Source organism: Micropterus salmoides, unplaced genomic scaffold, assembly GCF_014851395.1.
Source record: "Micropterus salmoides isolate LMB-PRFRI ecotype aquatic unplaced genomic scaffold, ASM1485139v1 Ms_hic_scaffold_16, whole genome shotgun sequence".
Taxonomy (NCBI): Eukaryota; Metazoa; Chordata; class Actinopteri; order Centrarchiformes; family Centrarchidae; genus Micropterus; species Micropterus salmoides.
Genome location: NW_024040707.1, coordinates 10,701,927 through 10,729,703, shown reverse-complemented (window position 1 = coordinate 10,729,703; position 27,777 = coordinate 10,701,927). Strand labels below are relative to the sequence as shown.

At 38.3% G+C, this 27,777-nt stretch overlaps 1 protein-coding gene across 3 annotated transcripts in view; it reads right to left on the bottom strand.

The window, feature by feature from the left end:
* LOC119906212 (chemokine-like protein TAFA-1) overlaps positions 1 to 23,132 on the bottom strand; it is a 38,252-nt gene extending 15,120 nt beyond the window's left edge. The window contains exons 1-2 of one of the 3 annotated variants that reach the window (XR_005444943.1): positions 22,693 to 23,123; positions 21,313 to 21,454 (exon numbers count right to left, since the gene is read on the bottom strand). Coding sequence is in view for 2 of the 3 variants with exons in the window: in XM_038723771.1 (XP_038579699.1) it covers positions 21,313 to 21,454 (142 nt within the window). In the remaining variant the exon portion in view is untranslated. Of the gene's footprint in view, positions 1 to 21,312; positions 21,458 to 22,692 lie in introns of all 3 variants that reach the window. The other 2 variants (XM_038723771.1, XM_038723770.1) reach the window with 2 other exon arrangements.
* Positions 23,133 to 27,777: the final 4,645 nt, after the last annotated feature.

The window sequence follows — 27,777 nt, the reverse complement described above, 5'->3', positions numbered from 1 at the left end:
TTGTCTAATATTTCAATTTGTTTGATGATCTGAAACAAACAAAAAGAAGAAAACAGCAAGGGGGCAAGCACTTTTTCACACCACTGTATACCTAAAGGGCAACTCCACTTCCTAAAAGTTGGAGGACAGTTGGAAGTCAGATCTTTTTTTTAAAGGTCAAAATCCATGCAGGCGGGGCTGAGATATTGTGACTGGGTCAAATTCCAAACCCTACATCTCCCACAATGCAATTTAACAGCAACTTTCATTGGATCCATCGCTGCCTCCTAAATGCCCACTTATTTTAATCTGCACTCCAGTTGGTAACTAGCTTTTCAATAGCTAGTTAGCTGATGCTAAGGAGAGAGAAGTATACATGACATTCCATCAAACTCATTTTTGACAGCTATTTCCGGTCCCGCCCCCCCACCGGATGTCTGTATGTAACTGATAAGAGGGGTGCATCCTGTCCCGCCCAAACGGAAATATGTCTGTGTGTAACTGATAAGAGGGTTGCGTACATCCTTCCATTGTGTGTTTTTCATTGATTTAAAGACTTTATTAAGTAATACAACTTGAATGAATTAACTAGGAGGTGTTTGTGACAATAAATTTATCATTAAAAAAGTATAGCAGTGAGTTATAAGTAAAGGAGGAATCTCCGGGGCCAGCAAAGGATCAGTAGGAGGTTTCTTTGGAATCAAATCAGTCTTTATTATTAAACAAGTGAAGAATAAATTGAAATAATGACAGTAAAGCAGTAAAATGGTATAACGGTGAGTAAAAATTAAACAGCATTATAAATTACCTTCAACAGCATGCAGCAAAATAAGAGTGAGTTCCAAAATTAAACTTTGTAAAATCTTTGCTAAAGCTTTGTGTGACAAACTTACCATCATTAAAGAACTAAAGAATAAGATGAAATAATTACAGTAAAATAGTATAACAGTGAGTTAAAATTAAACAGATTTTTTAATTACCTTCAAAATCTTTGCTAAAGCTTTGTGTGACAAACTTACCATCATTAAAGAATTAAAGAATAAATTGAAATAATGACAGTAAAGCAGTAAAATGGTATAACGGTGAGTAAAAATTAAACAGCATTATAAATTACCTTCAACAGCATGCAGTAAAATAAGAGTGAGCTCCAAAATTAAACTGAAGTTAAACTAAAGTAAAATCTTTGCTAAAGCTTTGTGTGACAAATTTACCATCATTAAAGAACTAAAGAATAAGATGAAATAATTACAGTAAAATAGTATAACAGTGAGTTAAAATTAAACAGATTTTTTAATTACCTTCAAAATCTTTGCTAAAGCTTTGTGTGACAAACTTACCATCATTAAAGAACTAAAGAATAAATTGAAATAATTACATTAAAATAGTATAACAGTGAGTTAAAATTAAACAGCATTTTAAATTACCTTCAACAGCATGCAGCAAAATAAGAGTTAATATAAGAGAGTTCCAAAATTAAACTTTGTAAAATCTTTGCTAGTGCTTTGTCTTACAAACTTGCTATCATTATCACTCAAAGCTGTAGCGTATTAAGTCATCTGGAAAGGGACATCATGAAAGTGATGGCAATTTTTAGTGAAGTTATATGTTATGGGCACTTATCTGACCAAATACCAGTCTAAAGTGAAAAGGGCAAATGCTTGAGTGACAAAAACAATGCAAAGCAGGAGAGCAAGAGTCAGAGAGACCAAACTGACATAGGTTTATATGGGGACAAGCAGCTGTACTGTCCAACAAAATACTAATGAAGACACTAATTTTAAATTTAAAGTTTGGTGATGTTGACACTGACTTGCATTAAAATAGCTTTAAAAGCGGCTTGCTAGTTAAACATTTCTATTGGGGCATACCTGTAGAGATGTGCCTTCCAGAGCGGTTTTAATATATTGGGGTGGAAAATAAAAACATGTATTAAGAATATATTTAACATAATAATTTAATAGAAATACGGTAGCTTTGCTTAGCCTACATGCAATTAATCAATCGCCTGACTCTCTCCATCCCTGCAGAATGTACAGACTAGTATACCACCATATAGTTGATCATGTGTTATACGCTAATTCCAACGTTTCTTTTCTTGATTCCCATGTGGAGAGACAAAACTTTTTAAATGACGTGTACATTTTGACTGGTTTTCCACAAATGTAGCAGTAGGTTATATTACTTACTAAAGGGGATGTCTTTAAAGACTGTATGTACTGATCGTCACCAGTTTCAGCACTATCCTTAACAGACGTGTCTTCAGTATTTCCATTAAGAGCTTTAGCCCAAACTCCTGGTACTTGTACTTGCTTCATTTCCCTACAAGTGTTTTCACTGTGTTGTGTTGACTGCAGTCTTAGGGTTGGACATTTTAATATTAAGTTCTTCTGAGGGTTGCAAATATTTTGAACGTCCTGCTGTGCTTTCCCATGAACTAGTCTGATTGACTGTAAGAATCAGGTACATATTCCTCCTCTGATAAATTCTATTCACTTGGACTTGGTTCTTAAAAAAAGCTTAAAAAGGTCTTAGTGAGTACATAACTTTGAGAATAATTCCGCAATGACACTTACGAGCCTACCTAACTATTAACATGTTTAAGCTTAAATATAGATTTTTGCTGTTGAAAGTAAATAACAAAACTCATTGTATCACGCATAATCTATACTGATAATCATTTAGATGCTTAATTTGGTTGTTTGTTTTGAAGCATGTGCAATTCATCGGTTGGGTTGATTTTTTCACTTCACTTTAATTGAGGTGCAAATTGATGTTTGTATGTCTCTTTGTTATTTATCAAGAAAATTAGTACTAAAACTTTGTAAAGAGGTACAAACATAAGATTCTAAAATGGGAGACTGTATAGTTTTTACATGGAAGCCAATTTGACTTTTTATATGATGTATGTGTTTAAAGTAATTCAGATTGTTTGTGAAGAAAATGGTTGCTGCAAACTTGTTGGATTGCAACCTGCAAGACTTAAGATAGTTGAATAGACTCCTGAAAGTGTTAAATATTTGTCTAGATACCGTTTGGTCCTCACTGTCTTTGGTGTGCATTTTGGTGCCATCCATGTTGAGTTCAATGCTCATGTGCACTAGAGTAGCTCTAAGTTCTTCACCAAATTAGAAGTGTAATTTGCTAATGAAAATGTAATTTCATAATCAATACTGTTGTCAGCACAACGGTCAACTTGAGGAGGGCTCCTCAGCAGTACCAGCCTTGGAAAATGTGCCAGATGAAGTGAACCCTTTTCCCCTCTTATGTGGCGTGGTGTGAGATGTAAAGGTGAGTATTTTAATAAATAAATGTTGCATTCATGAATGCTTAACTTTAAACATAATAAGTAATAGTCTTTTATCTTCTGTTAGAATGCTATTTCAGTGAAGGTGGTAGTTAAGTGTTTTAATTTGGTTCACCAATATACAGTCTATTGGAACTTGATACGTGCAAAGCAGCAAATATTATATTTACAGAGGGTAAAAACTTCCTTGTGGTGTTAATTAATTGTGATTCTTCATATGCATCACTTTACAAATTTCTACAATAATCCTCAAGGGTGGGTTCACACCTAAAGGTCTTAGAATAAACCATTTTGTGGAAATGTCATCTGATTATTGGTTGTTCAGTGGGTAAAAAACAAACCCCTCCATATTTCTACCTGGATATCGTACATCATGGAGTTAGCCCCTGCAAATGGCTAAAAGGATAAAAGCAGGCAATGTTTACATAATACATATGTATTTATGTATGTCCTTGATTGAATTCATGAATTTTGGACCCAACATGCTTGAAAGTTCAATATATCAAAGGTGCTAGGCTTTTCATCAAGAATATTTTTTGTTGTTTTATTATTTATTTTTGTATCTTTTAATTTCTTTTGGTGTAAGTTTTATGTTCGATATTTATAATCTAGACTGTTGCAATGCATTCAATTGTTTTCATTTCTCTTTTAGTGGTTTGATTCAGGAACCGGACCTTTAGGTGTGAACCCACCCTTGAGGATTATTGTAGAAATTTGTAAAGTGATGCATATGAAGAATCACAATTAATTAACACCACAAGGAAGTTTTTACCCTCTGTAAATATAATATTTGCTGCTTTGCACGTATCAAGTTCCAATAGACTGTATATTGGTGAACCAAATTAAAACACTTAACTACCACCTTCACTGAAATAGCATTCTAACAGAAGATAAAAGACTATTACTTATTATGTTTAAAGTTAAGCATTCATGAATGCAACATTTATTTATTAAAATACTCACCTTTACATCTCACACCACGCCACATAAGAGGGGAAAAGGGTTCACTTCATCTGGCACATTTTCCAAGGCTGGTACTGCTGAGGAGCCCTCCTCAAGTTGACCGTTGTGCTGACAACAGTATTGATTATGAAATTACATTTTCATTAGCAAATTACACTTCTAATTTGGTGAAGAACTTAGAGCTACTCTAGTGCACATGAGCATTGAACTCAACATGGATGGCACCAAAATGCACACCAAAGACAGTGAGGACCAAACGGTATCTAGACAAATATTTAACACTTTCAGGAGTCTATTCAACTATCTTAAGTCTTGCAGGTTGCAATCCAACAAGTTTGCAGCAACCATTTTCTTCACAAACAATCTGAATTACTTTAAACACATACATCATATAAAAAGTCAAATTGGCTTCCATGTAAAAACTATACAGTCTCCCATTTTAGAATCTTATGTTTGTACCTCTTTACAAAGTTTTAGTACTAATTTTCTTGATAAATAACAAAGAGACATACAAACATCAATTTGCACCTCAATTAAAGTGAAGTGAAAAAATCAACCCAACCGATGAATTGCACATGCTTCAAAACAAACAACCAAATTAAGCATCTAAATGATTATCAGTATAGATTATGCGTGATACAATGAGTTTTGTTATTTACTTTCAACAGCAAAAATCTATATTTAAGCTTAAACATGTTAATAGTTAGGTAGGCTCGTAAGTGTCATTGCGGAATTATTCTCAAAGTTATGTACTCACTAAGACCTTTTTAAGCTTTTTTTAAGAACCAAGTCCAAGTGAATAGAATTTATCAGAGGAGGAATATGTACCTGATTCTTACAGTCAATCAGACTAGTTCATGGGAAAGCACAGCAGGACGTTCAAAATATTTGCAACCCTCAGAAGAACTTAATATTAAAATGTCCAACCCTAAGACTGCAGTCAACACAACACAGTGAAAACACTTGTAGGGAAATGAAGCAAGTACAAGTACCAGGAGTTTGGGCTAAAGCTCTTAATGGAAATACTGAAGACACGTCTGTTAAGGATAGTGCTGAAACTGGTGACGATCAGTACATACAGTCTTTAAAGACATCCCCTTTAGTAAGTAATATAACCTACTGCTACATTTGTGGAAAACCAGTCAAAATGTACACGTCATTTAAAAAGTTTTGTCTCTCCACATGGGAATCAAGAAAAGAAACGTTGGAATTAGCGTATAACACATGATCAACTATATGGTGGTATACTAGTCTGTACATTCTGCAGGGATGGAGAGAGTCAGGCGATTGATTAATTGCATGTAGGCTAAGCAAAGCTACCGTATTTCTATTAAATTATTATGTTAAATATATTCTTAATACATGTTTTTATTTTCCACCCCAATATATTAAAACCGCTCTGGAAGGCACATCTCTACAGGTATGCCCCAATAGAAATGTTTAACTAGCAAGCCGCTTTTAAAGCTATTTTAATGCAAGTCAGTGTCAACATCACCAAACTTTAAATTTAAAATTAGTGTCTTCATTAGTATTTTGTTGGACAGTACAGCTGCTTGTCCCCATATAAACCTATGTCAGTTTGGTCTCTCTGACTCTTGCTCTCCTGCTTTGCATTGTTTTTGTCACTCAAGCATTTGCCCTTTTCACTTTAGACTGGTATTTGGTCAGATAAGTGCCCATAACATATAACTTCACTAAAAATTGCCATCACTTTCATGATGTCCCTTTCCAGATGACTTAATACGCTACAGCTTTGAGTGATAATGATAGCAAGTTTGTAAGACAAAGCACTAGCAAAGATTTTACAAAGTTTAATTTTGGAACTCTCTTATATTAACTCTTATTTTGCTGCATGCTGTTGAAGGTAATTTAAAATGCTGTTTAATTTTAACTCACTGTTATACTATTTTAATGTAATTATTTCAATTTATTCTTTAGTTCTTTAATGATGGTAAGTTTGTCACACAAAGCTTTAGCAAAGATTTTGAAGGTAATTAAAAAATCTGTTTAATTTTAACTCACTGTTATACTATTTTACTGTAATTATTTCATCTTATTCTTTAGTTCTTTAATGATGGTAAATTTGTCACACAAAGCTTTAGCAAAGATTTTACTTTAGTTTAACTTCAGTTTAATTTTGGAGCTCACTCTTATTTTACTGCATGCTGTTGAAGGTAATTTATAATGCTGTTTAATTTTTACTCACCGTTATACCATTTTACTGCTTTACTGTCATTATTTCAATTTATTCTTTAATTCTTTAATGATGGTAAGTTTGTCACACAAAGCTTTAGCAAAGATTTTGAAGGTAATTAAAAAATCTGTTTAATTTTAACTCACTGTTATACTATTTTACTGTAATTATTTCATCTTATTCTTTAGTTCTTTAATGATGGTAAGTTTGTCACACAAAGCTTTAGCAAAGATTTTACAAAGTTTAATTTTGGAACTCACTCTTATTTTGCTGCATGCTGTTGAAGGTAATTTATAATGCTGTTTAATTTTTACTCACCGTTATACCATTTTACTGCTTTACTGTCATTATTTCAATTTATTCTTCACTTGTTTAATAATAAAGACTGATTTGATTCCAAAGAAACCTCCTACTGATCCTTTGCTGGCCCCGGAGATTCCTCCTTTACTTATAACTCACTGCTATACTTTTTTAATGATAAATTTATTGTCACAAACACCTCCTAGTTAATTCATTCAAGTTGTATTACTTAATAAAGTCTTTAAATCAATGAAAAACACACAATGGAAGGATGTACGCAACCCTCTTATCAGTTACACACAGACATATTTCCGTTTGGGCGGGACAGGATGCACCCCTCTTATCAGTTACATACAGACATCCGGTGGGGGGGCGGGACCGGAAATAGCTGTCAAAAATGAGTTTGATGGAATGTCATGTATACTTCTCTCTCTAAGGCTAGCGTCTCCCATCTGACACCCAGATGAGATGCAAGACGGCGTGCTGACGTCACACGTTGCCGTAAGTGCTACCCTAGAAGGCTTTTCGAAATCATTGTTAACAGAGATGGTTTCACTTGAAAGTCATGCCTTTTGAGGCGCCTGTCTATTATGGTATCGAGGCAGCGAGGCAACTGCGTTTCGAACACAGCCATGGTTTCCACAGTGTTTGAATGTAACTGAGTACATTTGCTCAAAGTTAATGATTGTAAGACACCAGAAAACTAACGGCAATGTTGTTTTCCTCTGTTGTTTCCTGTTGTCCCCACCCTCTGTGTCTGTTTGTGTGGTGTTTGTGCGCCCCTTCCTCGTTTCTGCCGCCCTGTCTGGCCTGGTAAGAAAAAGAATTTAAAAAACACAGGTAAACGTAATATTAGCCACCTTTTAATTTGGCTGTGTTAATTTGTTTTATAAAAACATGTTTTTTAAGACCCAATTATGGCCAGATGGCACTATTTGATTGAACTGCCCCACAGTATATAACATAGATAAAAAAAAAACAGTTGCAACGGTAATATCCTACTTGCTGAAATAGTAATAATAATCCAATAATAAAATCTATTAAATTTGCCACTTTACATTACTATTACTTAAATTTTGCAATTTGAAGGCGGACTTTTATTTTTACATAGTTGTATTATTACTTTTGCTTAGTAAAGGATCCTAATATGTCTTCTATTATGTCTACTGTGACAACAGTACAGTTTCAAATTAAAGGATTGATTCCATCTTTGAAGAGTAACATGGGGTTGTATGTCTACTATTGTTTTCCAAAAAGTGTAAATTATTTTGTCTCTTAAATAATTACTTAATTACACAAATTATACTATTTGAGCCCAAACTATAATCTTACACAAAAAAAAATATGCAAAACAGATTAAGATTAGTTCTGGACTCACTTCTATTCTATTCTATTCTATTCTATTAAGTGTCTTCTTTTATGACTGCAAATCAAGATGTAACAGTGTTTCGACAGTTACTGCTAAATACATTTAACAGCGAAAGTAAAATGGCTTTTGTGAAACCTAACAAACCCTCTGGCTCCCTACACAAGTTCTCACAAAGGGATCTGTTTAGTTCAAGTTCATCACATGGAAATTTGTCAGAGCACTTAACTGTAATGCTATTATCTACACAAATGACAACACCTGGCATCAGCAGTGTCTCAGCTGCTGGATGGACAGCGAGCGCCAATGTGCTGATGGTCTCTGGCACAATGAGTCACGCTGGATGCCAACAACACTGCATCAAAATCTAATGAGTTATGGACAGCAAGCCTGGATGACAGCAAATGCTGTCAAATCGTGCGTGACGTGTACTGCCAATTCTGAATATCTGTGGATCTGCAGTTCTGCCTGACTAATAAATGTGAGGAGAGTTCATTTGGGACCACTAAATGGTTCTTCAAACATGATGAAACAGCCACTGCGCAGAGGGAAATGGTCAGTATATCTCAATAGAAATGTCAGTATGCAATAAGTATGCAATGACTCGCTGTCTACTGTAATGAGCCCAGACTGTGTGGTTGACTCTGGAGATGTTGATAGCAAGTATACCATGTGAATGGCAACACTCCGCTGCCATCTGTTCCAGGTGTTGGACAAACTGTGTACATGAAAAATACTATGATTGGCAGCCAGTGGCATTATATGTGCACGCTCACACACACACACACACACACACACACATACACACACACCTGCCCTGTGACGATATATCTTGTGTGATATCTGAATAACTGTCAGACTCTCAGTCCATGTCACATACAAGTCCCTGCAAACTTACTAGTACGTATTACCTGTGGTTAATTATTTTGCAACTTAAAAGTCATTTACAAGAGACAGCAGGCCCTGATCTCCAAACCACAGCAGTCCGTGTTTTAGAACACCATGCCTGTCACCTTTTAATGGGAAATGCATCCAAGGTGAATCATAATAGACTCCACTTTCTCTGTGCATGCTCTCTGCAGACATCCAAGCCAGCAGGCTACAGCAGTTCTGTCGCTGGCAGGAAATGGGAGCGGCAGATTAGAGAATGTCAAATTAATGCAGATTGAAGACAGTGAGAGGCACAAAACATGTGACTGCATAGTGTCAAATTGAGTGACTATTTTTTCCCTGCCTTCTATGAAAACATCTGAAGTCCCTGTAGTACTGTTATTCTAGACATAAATGCTGGGGTGAAAGTGAGTGACATATTGCTCGATAAACTGCGAGACAAATGCATTGCGAGGTGGAAAAAAGACAGAGGACTGGTGTGTTGGTGTAAACAATTTAAAAAAGCTTGCATAAACTTGAGAATTTGAAATGTTTTGAGAATTAACAGTGTTGGGGAAAAGCTTCAGCTACTAAAAGTGTGAACACATGAGGATATTTTTTTTCTAACCTAGATTTCTTTTTTAATGCGTTCTAAGTTTACACTTGTTTGTGCATGTGTGTTTGTAAAAGAGAGTGTATGTGCACTGTCCATGACAAACAAAACCATAGAAATTCATGAAATATGGCTGGTGGTTTTTGACAGCATGTCACACAAGGAGGCTGTAAGATTGGTCCTGTGCAGTGGGCCAAAGATACTTTATTGAAATGCAAAATGACTACACACAGAGCAGAGCTGGTGTTGTTTTAAGATGCATGAAAACTGCATGGAACAGAGGAAGCAGCAAGTGGTAGGGAATGGGTTTTGCATTTACATGTTAGCCTCAAAGCCTGTTGTCTCTTATGTCACACACAACACAGGCCCAGTACACTGCAAGACTGGCCCTGATCAAGGGCATTAAATGCTATTGTGACTCTCAGCAAGTAGGTCCCGCACATGAAAACCCCCCATGGTTATTTGATTTTTATGGTGGAGATGTGTGGCTTGTTAAGCATGAAAGCAATGTGCTCTACAACAGCAATCACACAGCGGCTTTCATGTCCATTAAACACATATAAACAAAGGCACAATCTATGTTATCCTCTTGTAGCACACACTCACTGCAGAGTTCTTTGAAAATGGGCAAACAGAAAAATTGTAATGTAAAAATATGTCTTCTGTCAGTGAGATGTCATTCATTTTTGTCAAACTGCTCCTGTCCCTCATTCTAGCCCTTTCCCCAACTGGCAAATGTCCAGAACTGGTGGTTCATATTTTTAGACCGCCTGCTCTGATGAAAGAGTTACATTCAGCAAGAAGAAAAGGAAACAGAGATAGAGTCGAGTCAGACAGCCTTTAGAGAACAGCTGCTTGCCTCTGATGTGACTACTGGCCGTCTCACTGCCAGCAAGATAATTTACGCAGTGTGCCAATGTGCCCACAAAATGTAAACTGTGTAATAATGCATAATACAAAGGCTAAATGGACCTTTCAAGCTGTATGACACGTTTTTGAAGGATAGGTGGTGATGATTATGCAACACCTGGAAGCTGAAATTGGCGGGGATGGTTCTTTACTTATTCAGTATGATACAACAGAGCAGATTGTGTCACATGAGCAGCATGTTTATCACATCTTACTGCAGTTAAGGAAGGTATAGAACTTGTGTTGCTGTATAGCAAAATATTTTCAGCACCTAAAAAACATCTTTAAAATCAGACATTGCAGATGTGTTAATTTTACTGACTGCCTCATTAAAAAAATTCAATTACAGGATCAGATCAGATTATGATAGGAACCTATGAAAAAGCATGACTTACTGCTTTTTGTTGTAATTTAATGTCATCAAGTGAGGCAGGACATGAAATGTTTCAGTCAATCCTTCCATCATGTTGTTCATATTTGACAAAATGTATTTTCCCACTTTTGTCCCTAATTTTCATATATGAATACTTCAGTCTCTCCAGGAAAGGTAATTGGATCTGTAGTGTAAATATGCCAGAAGACTTGTGGCACACTAAGGAGATATTAGAGCAGGAAAAAATGAAATCTGCAATAGAGTGATAAACCCAATATTAATTACTTTGCTTATTTCTCATACTACCCTCCCCCTTGGAACCAATTAGTAAGTTGAGATGCTTCTTTTCAGTTTAATGAGGTCTAAGTAATGATAATGAATTTCATATTCCTGCCGAGCATTTAAAATAGGCTAGTGGAACCACAAAGGCAAAAATGAAATGATCTCTCAACCATTCTGCAAGAAATATTTCTTCCAGTGAGAAAATCAAAAATGAGGAAATGAGATCACATTTTCGCCACTACAAATACAGAAGATGAATTAATATGTCGTTTTTCTTCATGCTGTTGCCGGTCGGGGATGGGGGTGTCAGTCACATGATATATAGTTATAACTATAAACGATGTGTCTCACAACTGGGTCACCAAATCTTTAAAATCACATCCAAATTCCACCACGAATGGCCAAGAGTGAAGTGACAAAAGCCCTGTTCATCATCTAAAGAGCAGGGAGAGCCTGAGGGCTGCCACACCTTGAAAATTCTCCACAAAAAAAAAATAAAGCAAAAAAAGCCGGAGAGTGACAAAAACACCCTGTGACAAACTTGTTACATCTCTACATTTCCATAGAATGTTAACAACAAAACTAAGTATTGGGTGGCCTTTTCCCTTGGCAGGGAGTTTATGTGTTGGAACAATCCTCATTCAGTACACACAGGACAAGAAGGTCTAAATCCCTGATATAATGTTTACAAATAGTGGGGACACAAAGCTATCATTAGTTTAACAGTAGTTTTTGTTTCATGGGGAAAATGTTGAATTGAAGTGGAACAGTGCTCACACAAGAACCCACACAGGCTTGTGCAACCACTGACATCAGCAATTACTGTGAAGTATGGTGATGGTGGGATCCTTTCCATTGTGAGGGCTTGTTTTGATTCTCTGTCATGAGAACAAAAGATAAAAGGTTGGATTGATTTTTTCCCATGTTATTAATAAAGTGAAATTTGAAGTGCTGTCACTGTGTCGGGCTGTCATTTACTGCAGTCTGTTATTCTGCATCTCAGTTGGTTTAAAGCTGCAGTCGGTAACAAGTGAACATACAATGCAAAACCTTCTGCATGCTGCTCACATCACTCTGCTAAACCCCTCCCGCTAAACCGACAAGCAGGAGCTACCCAATGAAGCCTCAGCCCCCATAAGGGTAGCTCATCCCAGCGAGAGCCTTGGACCCCAGTCCATCTCGCCGCAACTCTCTCAAAGATGTTCCTCCGATGCCCCAGACTTCAGAGGCAGCTGAGATTTCTAACAATAGGATGAGAGGCTAGTACACCATTGTTCCCCCTAAGTTGCATGCCTCGAACGTAATGAGCCCAAAGCTACGTGTGGAGCTGGGATATGCTCTCACTCGTGTTTTCTACTGTACGCTGTTGTTGGAAAAGGAGGTATGGGCAATAGGGCTGCACACATACAGCACACTGTTTCGCAAGGAAATTTATTACTGTTGCACATCATGCTTAGCTGTGAACACAAGGTGATTATGATGGCGCTGTTTACAAAGTGGAGGAAGAGAGAAAATAGCAAGGGATAAAGTGTGGGATTATTTCAAGCTAAAGAAAACAACTCTGTAATGTTACCGTTCGTCCACCGTTCGTCAAACCGTTGCCTCTGCAATAGCACAATGGCATCTGATCATAAAGCACCACAGAGGATTACAGACAGGGTAACAGTAACAGCAACTTTAACATTTAACTGAAATCATGATTGATTGTTGAGTTGAAGGCTAGCCAAAGTAAGCCGCAGACCTCAGCTGAAAATGACACGTGTGCGTTTGTTGTTCTTTTTGGGCCGTGAGTTGTAACCTCACAGTCATTCGTTAACTGGGTATCGGGGATCTGCACCTTTTAAGGGGAGCTGCACCTTTTAAGGCAGCTCTCTCTGTAGGTCAGACAATCCTTGCTACCTGTGTGTACTAATCCATCCTTTCACCCATATTCTTTGTCTTTATAATTGCCATCTTTATAATAACAACAGCTGTTTCGTGCGCAGGATCGCTCATTTCGCGTTTCACATTTCACATATGTTTTCTAGACCTGCGTCAGGTGACAGAGTCGCTGTCAGCTCATGTAGTGTGTGACGCCCTGTCACGGATCAGTCACGTAGTGTGAATGCCACAACGACTTCAAGACTCCCGTCACATGATGGCAAGTTGTGTAGCCTGAATGGCACGGCCATCCGCCGTCGCTGAAAGTTGTATAGTCTGCACAAGCTTTTAGTATATAGCACTCGGGGGATGTTTGTGTTTGTAAAGCAGCGGTCTGATTGTTGGTCTGATTTGTTGTATGACAAACTATGAAAATCCGACAGGACCGATAATTATCTATCACCTATGAATGTGCACAGCTGATCCCGTTACTGGAGGGTGGGGGCCGCCACCGCCGCCAATCAAAAGTACTTCTTAAACGACGTTGTTGAAATAATCTATAGAAGCTTCGAATACTAAAATCATCGTTAGCTGCAGCCCTAATGGGCAGTTATTTCATTGCTGGTGGTTGTTTGCTTGTTGCTAGCTGATGATATTGAGCTTGACTAAGTGAGAGCATGCGCAAGGAGGGGGGCTGTGCATGAGCAGCAATTGACACTGTGTTAGAGACTCTACCTGGCTCTGACTGGTTGTTTTGTTCAAAGAGTGGTGGATTTTACAGATTATCTGTTTCATGCTTTACAGTCAGGACATAGTGACAGTCCAAATAAGTTAGTCTAAATAGGGCATCCTCTAAGAATGAACAGAGTCCAATTAAGGTGCTGTATAGTGATTCAGATGGTGTTCACTTTCCTATCATTGTCTTAAGATAGGTTGATAGGTCCATCATTCTATGTGCCTCCGTGAACTGATTTTATGCTGCACATGTCACGAAGTCTGTGAACAGCAGAGCACAGTAAAAGGAGTTACCTTGTTGTTCATCTAACAGCTCAATGTGGCTGTTCCTTCTTATTCCATTACTCCCTGCAATATTTCAAACTGATCTATAGTGATTCATTGTGACAGACATTTGTTTAAATGAAAATCTTAAAGAAATGTGAGTAACATTTAAAGTTTGACGCATTTCATAAATGTGCCCCCCTTCTTTCTCATTGTGCCCCTGTCTGCCCCCTCACCCCCCGCCCTACTTAAATGTTTCTAAACCCGCCCTTGGTCTAACGCAGATGCATTATTCACAGTAATGAAAATTTAATACTAATTACACTTAACATCATCATTACAGATTAATTAATATGAAAAATTAATGTAATCCATAAACTCTGTTAGAAAGCCACTAATTCATTTTCAGCTACAGATAGTTCTAAACGTTCAGCAGACTCCATAACTTTCCAGAGCATTGTTTAATGTGAGCAAAATCACTTATTTGGTTTGCTGTTTGCACACAACAAAAATAATATCTGTAATAGCTGAGCTTTGTATTGGACTATTTCTGGATTAAAGCAAACTAAATGCTTTCATCAAGACTCTAGGTTTCATAGTAATCTATCCTTCAGCTATGTCAGCTGTCACAACAATATATTTAGAAAACTGCTGCTTACTACTGAACAAAACAAGGGTCCCCAAGAGGATGCTCTGCTTCTTATACCCAACGGAGGCAAATTATGTTCCAGCAGTTATTAAACTGTTTTTTTTAGAGAAACAATTTGGCCAGGGGCTGCAAGTCATTGTAGCATTGCTCTAACATAAATGTGCTTTGGGTTCATTTGGGTGGTAACAGTACATACATGCTTCATGAGTTGCTTGGTAGGACATTTGGTTTAGTACTCAAATTTATTTTGTGCATTTCATCCTATGATCCAAATAATTACAGACTTATTAATACTATTAACACTAGTTGCAAATGGATATGTTCAGTTACTGTTCACCATAAACATGAATACTGCATACAGGTAAGGTTAATTGACAACTACGTTGTCTCTCGCCCAATGCCAGCTGGTATTGGCTCCAGCCTCCACAAAGTAAATGGATCGATGGAAGTAATAACATTCATAAGTCAGCCTCAGCTGTACTTTGTGTTAGTGTTAATTGGCAAATATTAGCACGGTGACATGCTATACTAGGATGGTGAACATGGTCAACATAAACCTCAGCTTGTTAGCATTTAGCTCATCTCAGCATCACTGTAGACTCTCTAAGTCTTGTTATATTTTGCTTTAATATATTGTAAGAGTGTTTTTGCCAATGGCAGTGTTTTTCTTCCTTCAAGATTTGCAGATAGCTGGTTATAGCAGGTAATGTTGTGTTTTATTGTTTGGCCCTTGGTAACTGATACTATGAATTAATGAAGGCATAAGAATGAAGTAGTTTGTTTATATTACTTGTCACAGTAACATGTTGTCAGGAATCAAGCCCTTTTTGATATTGTATGATTTTGATGACAGTAAATCTAAATAGGAAGATGTGCCTGATGATGAGGATTATATATTTTTGCCAAATAAATCAGTTGGATAGATTATGAGTACACAAATGCTCGCTCGGAGGTCATTGGTTTAACAGCAAATTGCAGATTTGCAGACTAGCAGTGTACACAACCATGTTGACCACAAAACAGAGACTGAGATTTGTTGTTACTGTACTGTCTAGTTCGGTATATGTCAATCAGTTACAAAACCTGTGTAACTGTGGGCTGTATGTATGTATGTATGTATGTATCTATCTATCTATCTAGCTATCTATCTAACTATGTCTCTCTCTCTCTCTCTCTCTCTCTCTCAATACACATACAGTCAAACCATGGGTCACAGGAGGGTGGTATGTTAATCAGCTTGCAAATCACCCACCGAAACAAGCATTGGAGGGAGGCTTTGCCAGACTAGGCCTACGTTGGATGCAGCGTGTGGGAGAAGTAGATAAACAAAAGCAAAACAAGCAATCAAATGCCATAGCGAAATAGATAGCTACACACTGCATACTGATTAGTATTGGGGAAGATGTCGGTCTTAGGAATGTTCTTAAAATCACAACATAGTTGCTTGGCCCCGCGGTGTCGCTCTGTGGTCCGGTTATCAGACAGGGAGACAGCACTCCGCATGTAAACGGCAGGTGCCATGGCAACTGCTTCTATGCGCTACACAACTGTAGCCTATTTAACTTATGTTAAAATCATACATAACTTGACCTGATAGGCCTACATCTACTTTTTGTCTGGAATGCTCTGCTATGCGAATGCCCTCCTGCTGATGGTGAACAGTAATAGATTCTGGAAACTCACAAACAGAGAGGATCAGTCTCTCTTCCAATGATATGTGCTGCGCGTCACGTACAAAAAGTTCAAGACAATTCAACTTCAGCAGCGGGTGGGTGTGTGCGTGAGGCGACCACTTCACCTCACTCTATCAGGGACACTTGCTACTGAACATAGACTGTTTATGCTGCTCCCTGATAAAAGACAAATGTTTCTGCTGATACCTGTAAAAAACAAGAAACCTGTTTCTCAGAAGGTGCCTGTTATGATGTTATGATCGTTGTTCTGGACTCTAAATTGTTTTAACAAACTAGATAAAAGGTAATGCCCTGGCAGTGTTAAATAGCTTTGGTTTAATATTTGATTTGATTACATTAATATTTAAGTTGAGATTTGAAAGAAAGATTTTATTGCTACTGTGTAAAGGGAATACTGCTGGTAAAAAGCACCTTATAAGTTTAAAGTGCAGTACATTTAGATTAAAAGTGCGCAATACAGTAGTTTAGAATTCATTATTCACATAACAATGTGATTAATTGCGATTAATTGCAGAAAATCATGCAATTAATCGCAATTAAGGGACTTTCAAGCCCATACTCATGGCTGATATTCTTGTGCTGCCATGATTAGTGCTTCTGTGCTGTCCTTTAGTCCAGCCTTTTCTAGCCACTGGTAGGATTTCTTGATATCAGCCACTTCTTCTATCTGTCGGTGGTATATACCGTGCAGCGGCTTGTCTCTCCATAAAGGTTCTTCCTCCTTGTCCTCACCCTCGGGTTTCTGCTGCCTGAGGTATTCACTTAGCCCTTCATCCTTGGGGGCCATCTTCCTGATGTACTCCTGGATTTTTGTTGTTTCATGCTGGACAGTGGTCTTGACCCTCACTAGCCCTCGGCCTCCCTTGCTCCGCTTAATGTACAGTCTCAGGGTTCTGGATTTGGGTGAAACCCTCCATGCATTGTGAGGAGATTTCTTGTCTTGATATCAGTAGCCTCTATCTCCTCCTTTGGGCAGTTTATTATCTCTGTTATCTGATGACTGGCATGGTGTATGTGGTGATGGCTTGGATCTTGTTCGTCCCATTCAGCTGACTTTTCATGACCTGCCTTACTCTGTGTAGGTGTGTCAGTGAGTGGATGTCTTGCTCATTCCTGGCATACAGCTTGATATATATATATATATGAAAAACACAACACTCGTGCAGGTAAGGGTTAAAATAAATGGAAAGAAAGTTAGTTTTTCATTTCTCCCGCAGTACCAGAATCAACCCTGACCTCAACACTGCGATGCTTATTGAGCCGTGAACTTTGTATGCCATTAACACCCTTTTTATTAGCGCTTGGGGAGTCAGGCTAAGACAACAAACAGCTGGTGAGTGAGAAAGCTGGCTAATTAATTAAGCTGTGGGCCACCGAAATTCATTTTGCATATGTAAGCGTTGTGACCACAAACCATAGCCCCTTGCACAGAATTGGCTGAAAGACTTCAATTAAACATGCTGTTTAAACAAATATCCACAAGCTTAGAGGAGCTCTCTCTTATGAATTATTCATAGCCTGGAAGAGGAAATAAATGGGAAATACCGAAATATGTTAAACCTATTTGTAGCTGTGAACACACAGTAATAATTAGGGCACTGATTGTCCTTAGATTCATTTACTTAAGAATATATTTTTCTTTCAGGGCTAACCAAGAAAATGACATGAATACTTTATTTCTGGTAAGATATATAATATAGCACCGTCTGCACAAAGAGACAATAAAGCCAAGAAATCCACTTTGAAGGCAATAGAGGAAGTTTCTGGTGTTTTACAGAGTGGTCAGAGTCACAGTGGCACTTGTAACAACATCAAGACAATGTGAGTTTGCTGAGCTCCAGATGTGGAATTGCCTCTGGCTGAGGCAGTACGCCACTTCCCATTGGCATTGCAGTGGAGCACAGTGACACTAGTGAGAGCATGGTTGAGAGGAGGTCTAGGGGAGGGGTGAAGGAAGATGTATGTCAAAATAATGTGCCTCCCGGATGCATTATATAAGGCTATTAAATTGTCAGTGTCTAAAACAGTACATAGAGGGTCCAACCTTTGTTTGTGACAGCTGAAAATCCATTTTCCATGTTTGTTTCATTGTGAGCTTTACCAGCGAGTGGTTTCTTTTGTTGGAGCGCATAGGGAAAAAAAGCCTTGATCCGCTACTCCTCACTAAAGCTCCTGAAAGGGAGACATGAGGGATTTTAATGGCATTTTCAGTCCGGAAAGAAATTAAACTATAAGCGTACTCCATGTATTGGAAGAAAACTGATATTAAAGTCGCTTAACACAGAACGTACATCCATGTTGAAAAATTATATCCCCAAGACGGACTGACTGGGCTGAGGAGGGAAACTCTAGAAGACTATTATATTAGCTAACAGTGTGAGGTGAGAAAAAGACGGTGATATGGATATCACACAGAATGAAGTATTTATGTCTTAAGTCTGAATAAATTACAATATGCAGTGGATACTTACAAGTGAGTTCCTTCTGCTTGTATCCCTAGTTCTGCTGCTCTGCATATCTTATTGCATTATGCATGTTCACTCCCAGCTACACATTTTACAGCAACCACAGGTAAGACACTATCCACATGGTGTTGAGAATCAATGACCTTTCCGTTATGAACAGTTTGACCCTGCAAAGCCGACTGTTGGTGGGAGTGAGTTCACACGGGAGCAAGGCCACCTCAGGCAGCCACTATCTACTCTTCTCAGCAACTCTGCCGTACTCTTTGCTAACACCTCCACATGATGCACTGCATCACCAGTGGCACTCTTTCTTCCACTGGAAATAGACTGCTCCTCAACACATTCAACACACCTTTGTTCTTTCCGCAGTGAGCATATATTTTAGTCTTGAGATGTTACTCCTGAAAAAAGTGTAATGTCACACCTGCAAAAGCATATTTTTTATGTTTTAGTAGCTGGATTTCAATGCAAGTTGGAGGTTATTATTTTTTTAGAAAGTCCTTGTTTTAGACAAAGAATAGTCTCCTTCTGCTGTTACCTCCGGACATGTTAAAGGGTCTAGAAATGCATGACCCCAAAAGCAGCATCTCTGCCTGGCACTTTACGGATGCACGACAAACACAATCTGTTCTGTTTTGTGCACAGTTCACGCTCTTTGCACCAAATAAATACAGCACCTTATGAATCATACCGCAGAGAGCGACACTGCCTGTACCAGGAAGGCAGAGAACAGCCCTAAGCATGTCTGAGAGAGTGGCAGGCAGCAATCTGTAAGTAGAGCTCTAGGGTGGAAAGCAGGCTGCCTTGTCCGAATCACTGAGCATACACAAGCACCTACTCAAGGGTCATCCAGCTAATGGACTTCTGGACGCACATTCTTTGCAATAAGGCTGCCAATATCTCAGTGTGGAACATTTACTTATATGCTGTCAAAATAAATGATTACTTAGAACACATTTGGAGTGAGCATCACAATGCTGCTGATAAATCTGTAATCTTCCTGTCTCGTATACTTTTTCACGCTACAGGTGTTTTTATTTACAACCAGTAATTTATCTAGAGTTTGTGTGTTTTGATGGAGGATGGGAAGATCAGGTCACAATTTAGCTGTTCCCAAAGTCACTACACGTGATTGACTTGATTTTCTACATCTACACAACAACATCTTCCCATAGATCTAAATTTCTATTGGCAAAACAGAACTGATCTCCCGCCCTCTGTAATCTCGATTTCCTCTTGTAATACCAGTCACCATGAACTTGTGGCATTTCGCTGCCTTTAATGATTGGCCCAGTGGTCTGAAACCAATGGCCTTCTTGCCACCAATTCATGACCCGTCAACCCCAATCCTCCCACCAATCCAACAGGCACACAACACACAGCACAGAACAAATGTCCCAGTGTCAGAATCAATCCAGACAGGCATCCCATCCTCCTCTCATAAAACTGGCATCTCATTTATCCAGGAGTGAGGACAAACCATACTATGGTAAATAGAATGACAGGGCATTTACACTTTTAGAGGCAGAGGGTCCTGAAGGACTCAAATTGTTCGCTTTGAACTCGTTTTCTCCAAAAAGGTACCTGAATGTAAGTTTGAAACATTAATTCCATTTCCCTTTGTTGACATGAAACCACTTTCTAGAAGATATCCTATTTGTGAATGTCTTATTTCTTTTTGTAACATTTTTTTCCTCCTCCAATACACATGTGCAGACATGAGTAATGAAATGAAGGTTTTAGAACAGGAAGTCTTCTGACTCACAATATTGAGAGTATTGAAAAGACCCCTTGCTGATATGCTTGAGGTGCACTGGCACATAGAGGAAATAACAGACACCAAGGACCTGCACGCTCATGCAGCTGCTTCTCCCTTTGAAGTTCTGACAGCATTCGGCTTCCTCTCCTCTGTTAAATCCTGAGATCATAATTATTTACCATAACCACGGCTCACATCCGCCTGACGAAAAACAAAAGTTCGACCGCAATGTTACGGTCATATTCTATTCAGTGCAATTTCACAGGGACCACAATCGCACAGATCAAATTGAGAAGGAGCAGTGTAGCATGAATATCAACTGTAATAGCTCAAGACGGAAAGTGCAATGGCATTCATTGTCTATCTGTGTGATCTTCAGTACAGAAAAATCAAAGCCAAATCTTAATGGAAAAACACCCATTGTACGAAATGCTAAATAACTGGTTCTTAGTCCAAGCGTAACTGCTAATATATCAATAGATGTAATGACTTAATAGAAGTAAGATGCAGATATAAACCCAAAGCAAAATAAAGTGTATATTCTCCAAGGTTGTGACAATCTAATTAAACACATGATCAACCAAACCCAGCCAGCATGCTACAGTAACAGTTCTCAAGGGACGATGGCACCAACTGAAAAAATGATGCTCAAAGAAAACATTTGCGTCACATTTTGATGCTTGTAAGAGATCTGTGGTACCCAGAGCAGTAGAGAAAGCTCTGAAGGACTCACCGATCATGTGGATGGTGGTTCGTCCAGGCCTCGTCCCATGATGCTGTTGAATGGTGTCGTAGAAAGTGGCCTGACAGAGCTGAATGGTAGTCACACTGACCCAGAGGCACAGGCAGAGCAGCCAGGACATGACAGGACACATCTGCTAAGAACCGACATTGGTGTGGTCAAAAAAAAGGATCACGTTCTCAACCTATGATCTCGACTCCCCAAAACACACACACTTCTGGAGTCATGCGTAAAATATATTAATAAATACATTTCAAGATTTTGTACAAGCACTGTGGTTTATAATTGGCCTTAATGCACCTCAGTGGAGTCTTTTAGTCATCGGAATTTATCATTAGCATGATTATATAAGTATGACTTCTTCACTGTTTCGTCTTCCTAGTTTGCCCTGTCTTGTCCCTGAGCCACAATGCTGCAAATGTGGAGTGATCCCTGGGGAGTTTTTTTCCCATGCAGCAGAAATTTCCCCTGACAGGCTGACTCCCTTCAACTCCTGAGCTGTGCTCCTGCCTCAAACCCAAAATCAAACTTAAAGAAAGATAAGATTTTGGAAGAAGCTGGCTGCCGAGGCTTTTCTGTATCTGTCAGAATAATGTGACAGTGACACAGCAGTAATAGGAATCAACAGCCTTGTAATGTTTCACCATGCTGTTTAGATAAGAAAAGAGAAAAAAGACAGAAACAGAACAACTGTGAGGAATGCTTCAATGGTATTAGGAGAAGGGTGGCTGTGAAGGAAATCTATAAAGAAGAAAATACAAAATGTTTCAGCCCTGAAATTGTTTTACAGCAGTTTTATTTGCAGTAGCAAACTGCCAACAGGGATGAGATTATTAACCTTTTTAAATACATTATCACGTATCATAGGCTATTTATAACATTTAGGGCATATCTTTAAATTTAACTTCTTTATGATGTAATTTTAACATTACAACTTTTATCAAACCTTAGGAAGGAAAAATGAGTATTGCATCACTTTGTCCTATTAAGGTTATAAATGAAGTACATTCTCCAGATTTTACTCATGATATCTAGATTGTAGAGTACTTTTCAGTCCTTCCACATGTTCATTGTGCTTTTAAGCATCAAAAGTACTAATACAATAGTTCAGAAAATAGCTGAATGGCTAAATAAACATCTTAAGTGAAATTGCAATTCTCCATATACTAACAATTTAACCCTATCATGGAATAATTTTCTATCTCAACAATATTCCACAGAGTACAATTATATGTGCAGATTTCACATTTAAATCCAAACTACCCATTTTTATTTTAAATGTCTGATTTGCCAGTTTTTGGCAAAAAGCTAAATCTCTTGACAATGACATAATTTATTTTTTTTCCCAGAGTAGGAAACAGAAAATCTTACCTGAGCAACCCAATAAAGACTATATAAATATCTCAACAGAATGACATAAATCCATCCATAATGCTTCTCATGTTGATCCCATCCAATAACTGAATTTGGCTCGAGGAGAGAACTCCACTGACTCTGCTTTCCCGCTCCACACTTTGATAGCAACAGTCCAGTGATTCAGAAATGACGGTCAAGCCGGTGTCAGGAAATAGATTTACAGCTCTTTCAATTCCACCTTTGAAATATCACTGCTTCCCCTTGAAGAGTTGCTCCCACTGACACTGAATTCATTTGCCCCTTCGCATTTATAGGCACGTGTGGAGTGCTCCTTAATTAACTGTAGTAGAATCTCCTCTTTCACCGTCTGCATCCTTCCAGTGAGAGGCAGCCTCTGAGCAGCAGCTCTAGCTGAGTCCCCTCTCAGCGAGCACTAAGAAACAAATGTGCCCGTACAGCCTGTCTGAGTGTAAAGACTGTATCACATGTCTTAAAGCCAGACTGCCTCTGGATTAGATGGCATGGTGGGACTCCACCTGATCATATGCTTCTGACAAATGCAAATCAGGGAAACTGGCACCACTCACATCGCTGTGAACACATGATTAACAATTATTTACATTTAGAATGAATTTCTTTTTCTCCTGAGGGAACAGTTCCTTTTATTCCTTTCCCTTTCTGTTGTCACTACTCTGCCCTACATAAAGGGAATTAAGAACATGCTTAGTCTTTTTAAGTTATTCCATGAAACTTAACAATAAAAGTCAGGATGTTTATTACCAGATACAGATGTGAGGATGGAAAACACGTAAACCCTTAGCCCTTAGCTTACCTCGGTGTTGTTAGAGGAAGGTGCATAAAAGAAGATTAGAAAAGACCATGTTTTCTCAAGGTGGACAGGAAAGAAAATTGAAAGTGGATTGTGTTGAGAAGTAATAATGTCATTCAGCTGAAGGTAATCTTCATCTACAGTGGGGGAGTTCTTCAGTCTACTATGGAGACGTAATGGTGATCGTAGTAAAGAAGGGGAGGTGAAGTGAGTGCTGTTATTTGGTGTAAATCAGCAGCGATCTGTATGTGTGGGAGACAGCTCGATCCTCCCCGTTCCCCGCCACTTTCGCTACATGGTGAGCTCTACTTTTGTATTGTGTCTGGATGCTTTATCACTGGCATGCAGAACATGCCCAAGGCCTGCAGCTCACACTGCCATCTCTATGGCATAAAGACTTCACATTTTATTTTGATGCTTGCTCAGGAAGACAGGGTGCATTCCCAGTTCAGGAAGGAGTGAAGAATACCCAGAGTGAGAGGAACAGCAAGAAACTGCTTGAGATGTAGGCACATTACAACACAGCATTAATGTCTGAGGCTTTGGCAAAGTCAACTCTGTGCAGAGGGGATTTGGGACATATATGAGGAAGCCAAATAGCATAAATTGCTGAGTTGTTCTGAGCAGAACAATAGTTTCCGAAGATGGGGCAGTCATTAATAACACTGTGGTTTGACACACAAGGACCTTTATTCGAGCTCTCTGTTTCACAGAGAATTGGCTCAGAAATATGTAAAATTCTTGGTGCATACAGGAAGCCATGTTTCCGAAACTCCGAGCACTGAAATCAATAATACCATTGATCTTTATTCCTATGTGACATTCACGGACAATTATCCAGAACACAACAAAGAAGCATTCACACAGACAGACTAAAATATAAGGAACAGAGGTGTGTAGTATCACAAAATATGGCTACGATTCATTACCACGTAACACCAGGACCAGAGTCACTGATATTGATAATGATACCGTCACTGTTTTTATTATTAAAAAACGGGCGGCATGTAGGGGAAAGCCATGTGTCGTGATTTCGAGGTGAATGCATTGTTGTGTAAGCATTTCTTTTTACTTTTCTCTGTTAATTAAATGAAGCATGGTAACACTAAATAGCACATATCTATTGTTTTAATTCATTGAACTAACAGGCAGTTGCTGCCTTCAAGGGCAGCACAGAAGCAGAATTCATGTATCCAGAGATTTTTTTTTTGGCATTGATCCCATTGAAGCCAGTGCTAAAACTCAAAACAAGACTTAGTATCACTAGTGTAACATCATACACATATAAAACATCGTAAAGGTCTGTGATAAAGTTGGACACAAACATGGCCATTCTTTCAGTAACTGGAAAGTGGTTGGAGACAAGTGAAGTGCAGTCAAGAGGTTATTCGCTGCTAGTTCAGAAATAATAAGTCTTGTTCTGGACATTATGAATGTTGTGGGCCTGATGTGACAATGTCATCCAAGAATTCATAAAGCTTGTCATATATACATATTATTTCCATCTCAAATTAGTGGGGAACTTAGAAAATGGTCAAATCCATTTTCTTGGTCTGTATATATTCTTGTATATTTTTATTATTGTAAACAAATCCCATAAAAAGACCAAAACCAACAATGTGTTGCTCTCAGTCTCTCAACACTTTCTGATTTCTTTACCCTGCCTAAAGCGCTCAGCCCCAAGCACAGTGATTCCTAATGAAGACATACAGTAAATCTTAGGCTCAGTATTTTTTTTTTTACAGCAGATGGGCACTGTAATTTTTTAGCAATAATTACTCACTATCCTTAACTTTTAACTTAAGTGTCTTGATATATATTAGTATAATGAATGCCAATCAATCATTCCCTGCTTGTTTTGTTTGATGTTTGTTGAAGCTAAAATATTTCTCTACAGACAAATGTTTTTCACTCATTGAAGGAGCAGCACAAGTAGGCTTTACAAAACTGACTGTGCCCTTGCAAATATAATATATAAGTGTGTTGATCATAGTGGGCTTTCCTGTCTAAACAGAATTTTTTCACAGACGCAAGTTTCAGTGACACACAATCACTTTAGTGATGAAATGATTCCAGTTCTTTAAAAAAAAAAAAAAGCCCCTAATCCATATCTATCATCTTTGTAGTGCAACAAAACAATCAAAAATAATTTTATCCTGACCTGCAGACCACCAGTTTCTGTCTGAAGAAGGTTCATGCACTGCTGATTCAATGGACTCCTCCCTGAAAGGTTCTGACGGCTGCTCTCTGAAAAGTAACTCTGAAAAGAGGACGATTTTTGTAAGAATGTTCACAAGAGTTGTCTCCTAAATCTAAAATGGTCAGTACAGATAAGGCCAGGAAGTAGACAGCCCATAAGCTCCCACAGGCTTTTGGCCTGAATGTTACATACCTACAGTGATGAGATTCTCAGGGACATATCCTAAGCATCGTGCTTCTTCTTACATGTACAGAAAGACAACATAAAGTCATGTACTTTTTTTATTTTGAAAATGGCAGCAATATGGGTCTACTCTTAACGCCTGTCTGATTCCATGTCAAATGTCCTTTCCAAATGGCATGCCTACAAGATAAGGTGTTGGTTGCTACTTTATGCCGAGGGTGGCTAAGCAGAGTAAAAATGTCAATAAATCGTTGTGTTTTGCTCAGGGTGGGAGAGCTGGAGATGTCTCAGGAAGACCTATGGAGCAGTTTTCTATTTAGCTTCCCCCTCAGCTGTGCTTTCTCTTGTCATAAGAGGAATCACTAAAGGTTTAGCTGCCCCACAAAACATATGACATTTTAAGATGATATTACTGTTGATTACAATGACACTAATGCCAGGAGGCTGATTTCTGGTAGACATAGTGAACATGTCATACTGTAGATCATGTCATGCATCACCACGCAATGCCTTTTGAACAATAAATGAGGAGTGGTAGGGTCCTGGTAGATAAAAGTCATATATTTCTACAGGCATTCCTGTTATAATTTCACAAAAATCTTCACACACACATTTCATTCACACAAGGTGTTTGGCTGCATAGTGGTGTGAAAACAGTTTCAAAAATCCAATAAAAGAAGAAGATATTATCTTGCTATTGGTTTAACAACTCAAATATCTTTTCTCTGAGATCAATAAATCACTGCCAGTAAATTACTTACAGTGAAATAGTGAGAGATGCCTTTCAAGTGATTCATTTGCATTCTCATTGATTGTTTTTGTTTTCTGAAGCATTCTCTGCTCCTTTCTGGAAAGGTCAATGGGAAACGGTTGGTGTCTACTTTATCTGCATGAGCCAACTCTCAAGTTCAGCCAAGTAAGAAATAAGATTATCTTTAGAGAAGGCAGTGTGAGAATCTGGCCTTTGAATCTTATTCAGTAGAGTATTAGCGTCTTACTGGGTAGAATGAGCCCAAACTACTATTAAAATAACTGAAATCTTGAGTGGTGTGTTTTTCAATTCGCTGAACCCCTCATGTTTAATGGAAATTGAGTGTCTCACCTTTTACATCAGTTAATCTTAACACTTAATAGATTCTTTTAAGGATATTAATCTTTTCCATTATATCTTTGTAGTGGATAAGAGTGAGGCATATTTCTCTCAGGCGAAACAACTCATTAACTTCCCAGACACAAACCTTTCTACACCTGAGGTGTGACATGAGAAAGCTAAGGTGAAAAGCAGAATATAAAGCCAACAGTTTGCAAATGTAATGCATGCCTAGCTCTGTTATTTTTTGCAGTATATAATTAAAAACAGGAAAGGCCTTTTTCCTCCTTTATTTCCAGAGTCCGATTGACATTTACTGAGAGCTACACTATTTGATCCCACCATTAAGTCAAATGTCATTGCATGCGCATTATGAATTTTTCAAATTAACAAAGAGAACTACAGTATTGTGGTGCCAGGCAGAAAAAATAGAGCTAGCACATTTCAACATAAGTAGCCATTCTTTTAGCCCATACTGCAGATGACAGTCTCCAGAGAGAACAGATGCTGTTGCCTTCTGGCTCAGGGCTTCACCGTTCCATTCCAGTAACTACCTCTGTGCCTCCTGAGATTTGCTACTGTAAAACCTGCTCTCTCCCATGGCATGCAGGTGAAGAAAAAAAACACTCATACAATAGATTCCTGCCTTTAAAAATGTCACCAGCCGTCAGCAGTTATCTGGGTTAAGTGCACAGGGCTATGTTAATAATTGAGATTAGATGTACAGTAGGTTATTCATCAAGTGTGATGTGTATTTCCAGCATTTTCTGTCTTCAAGATTTTCGATTGAGATATGAA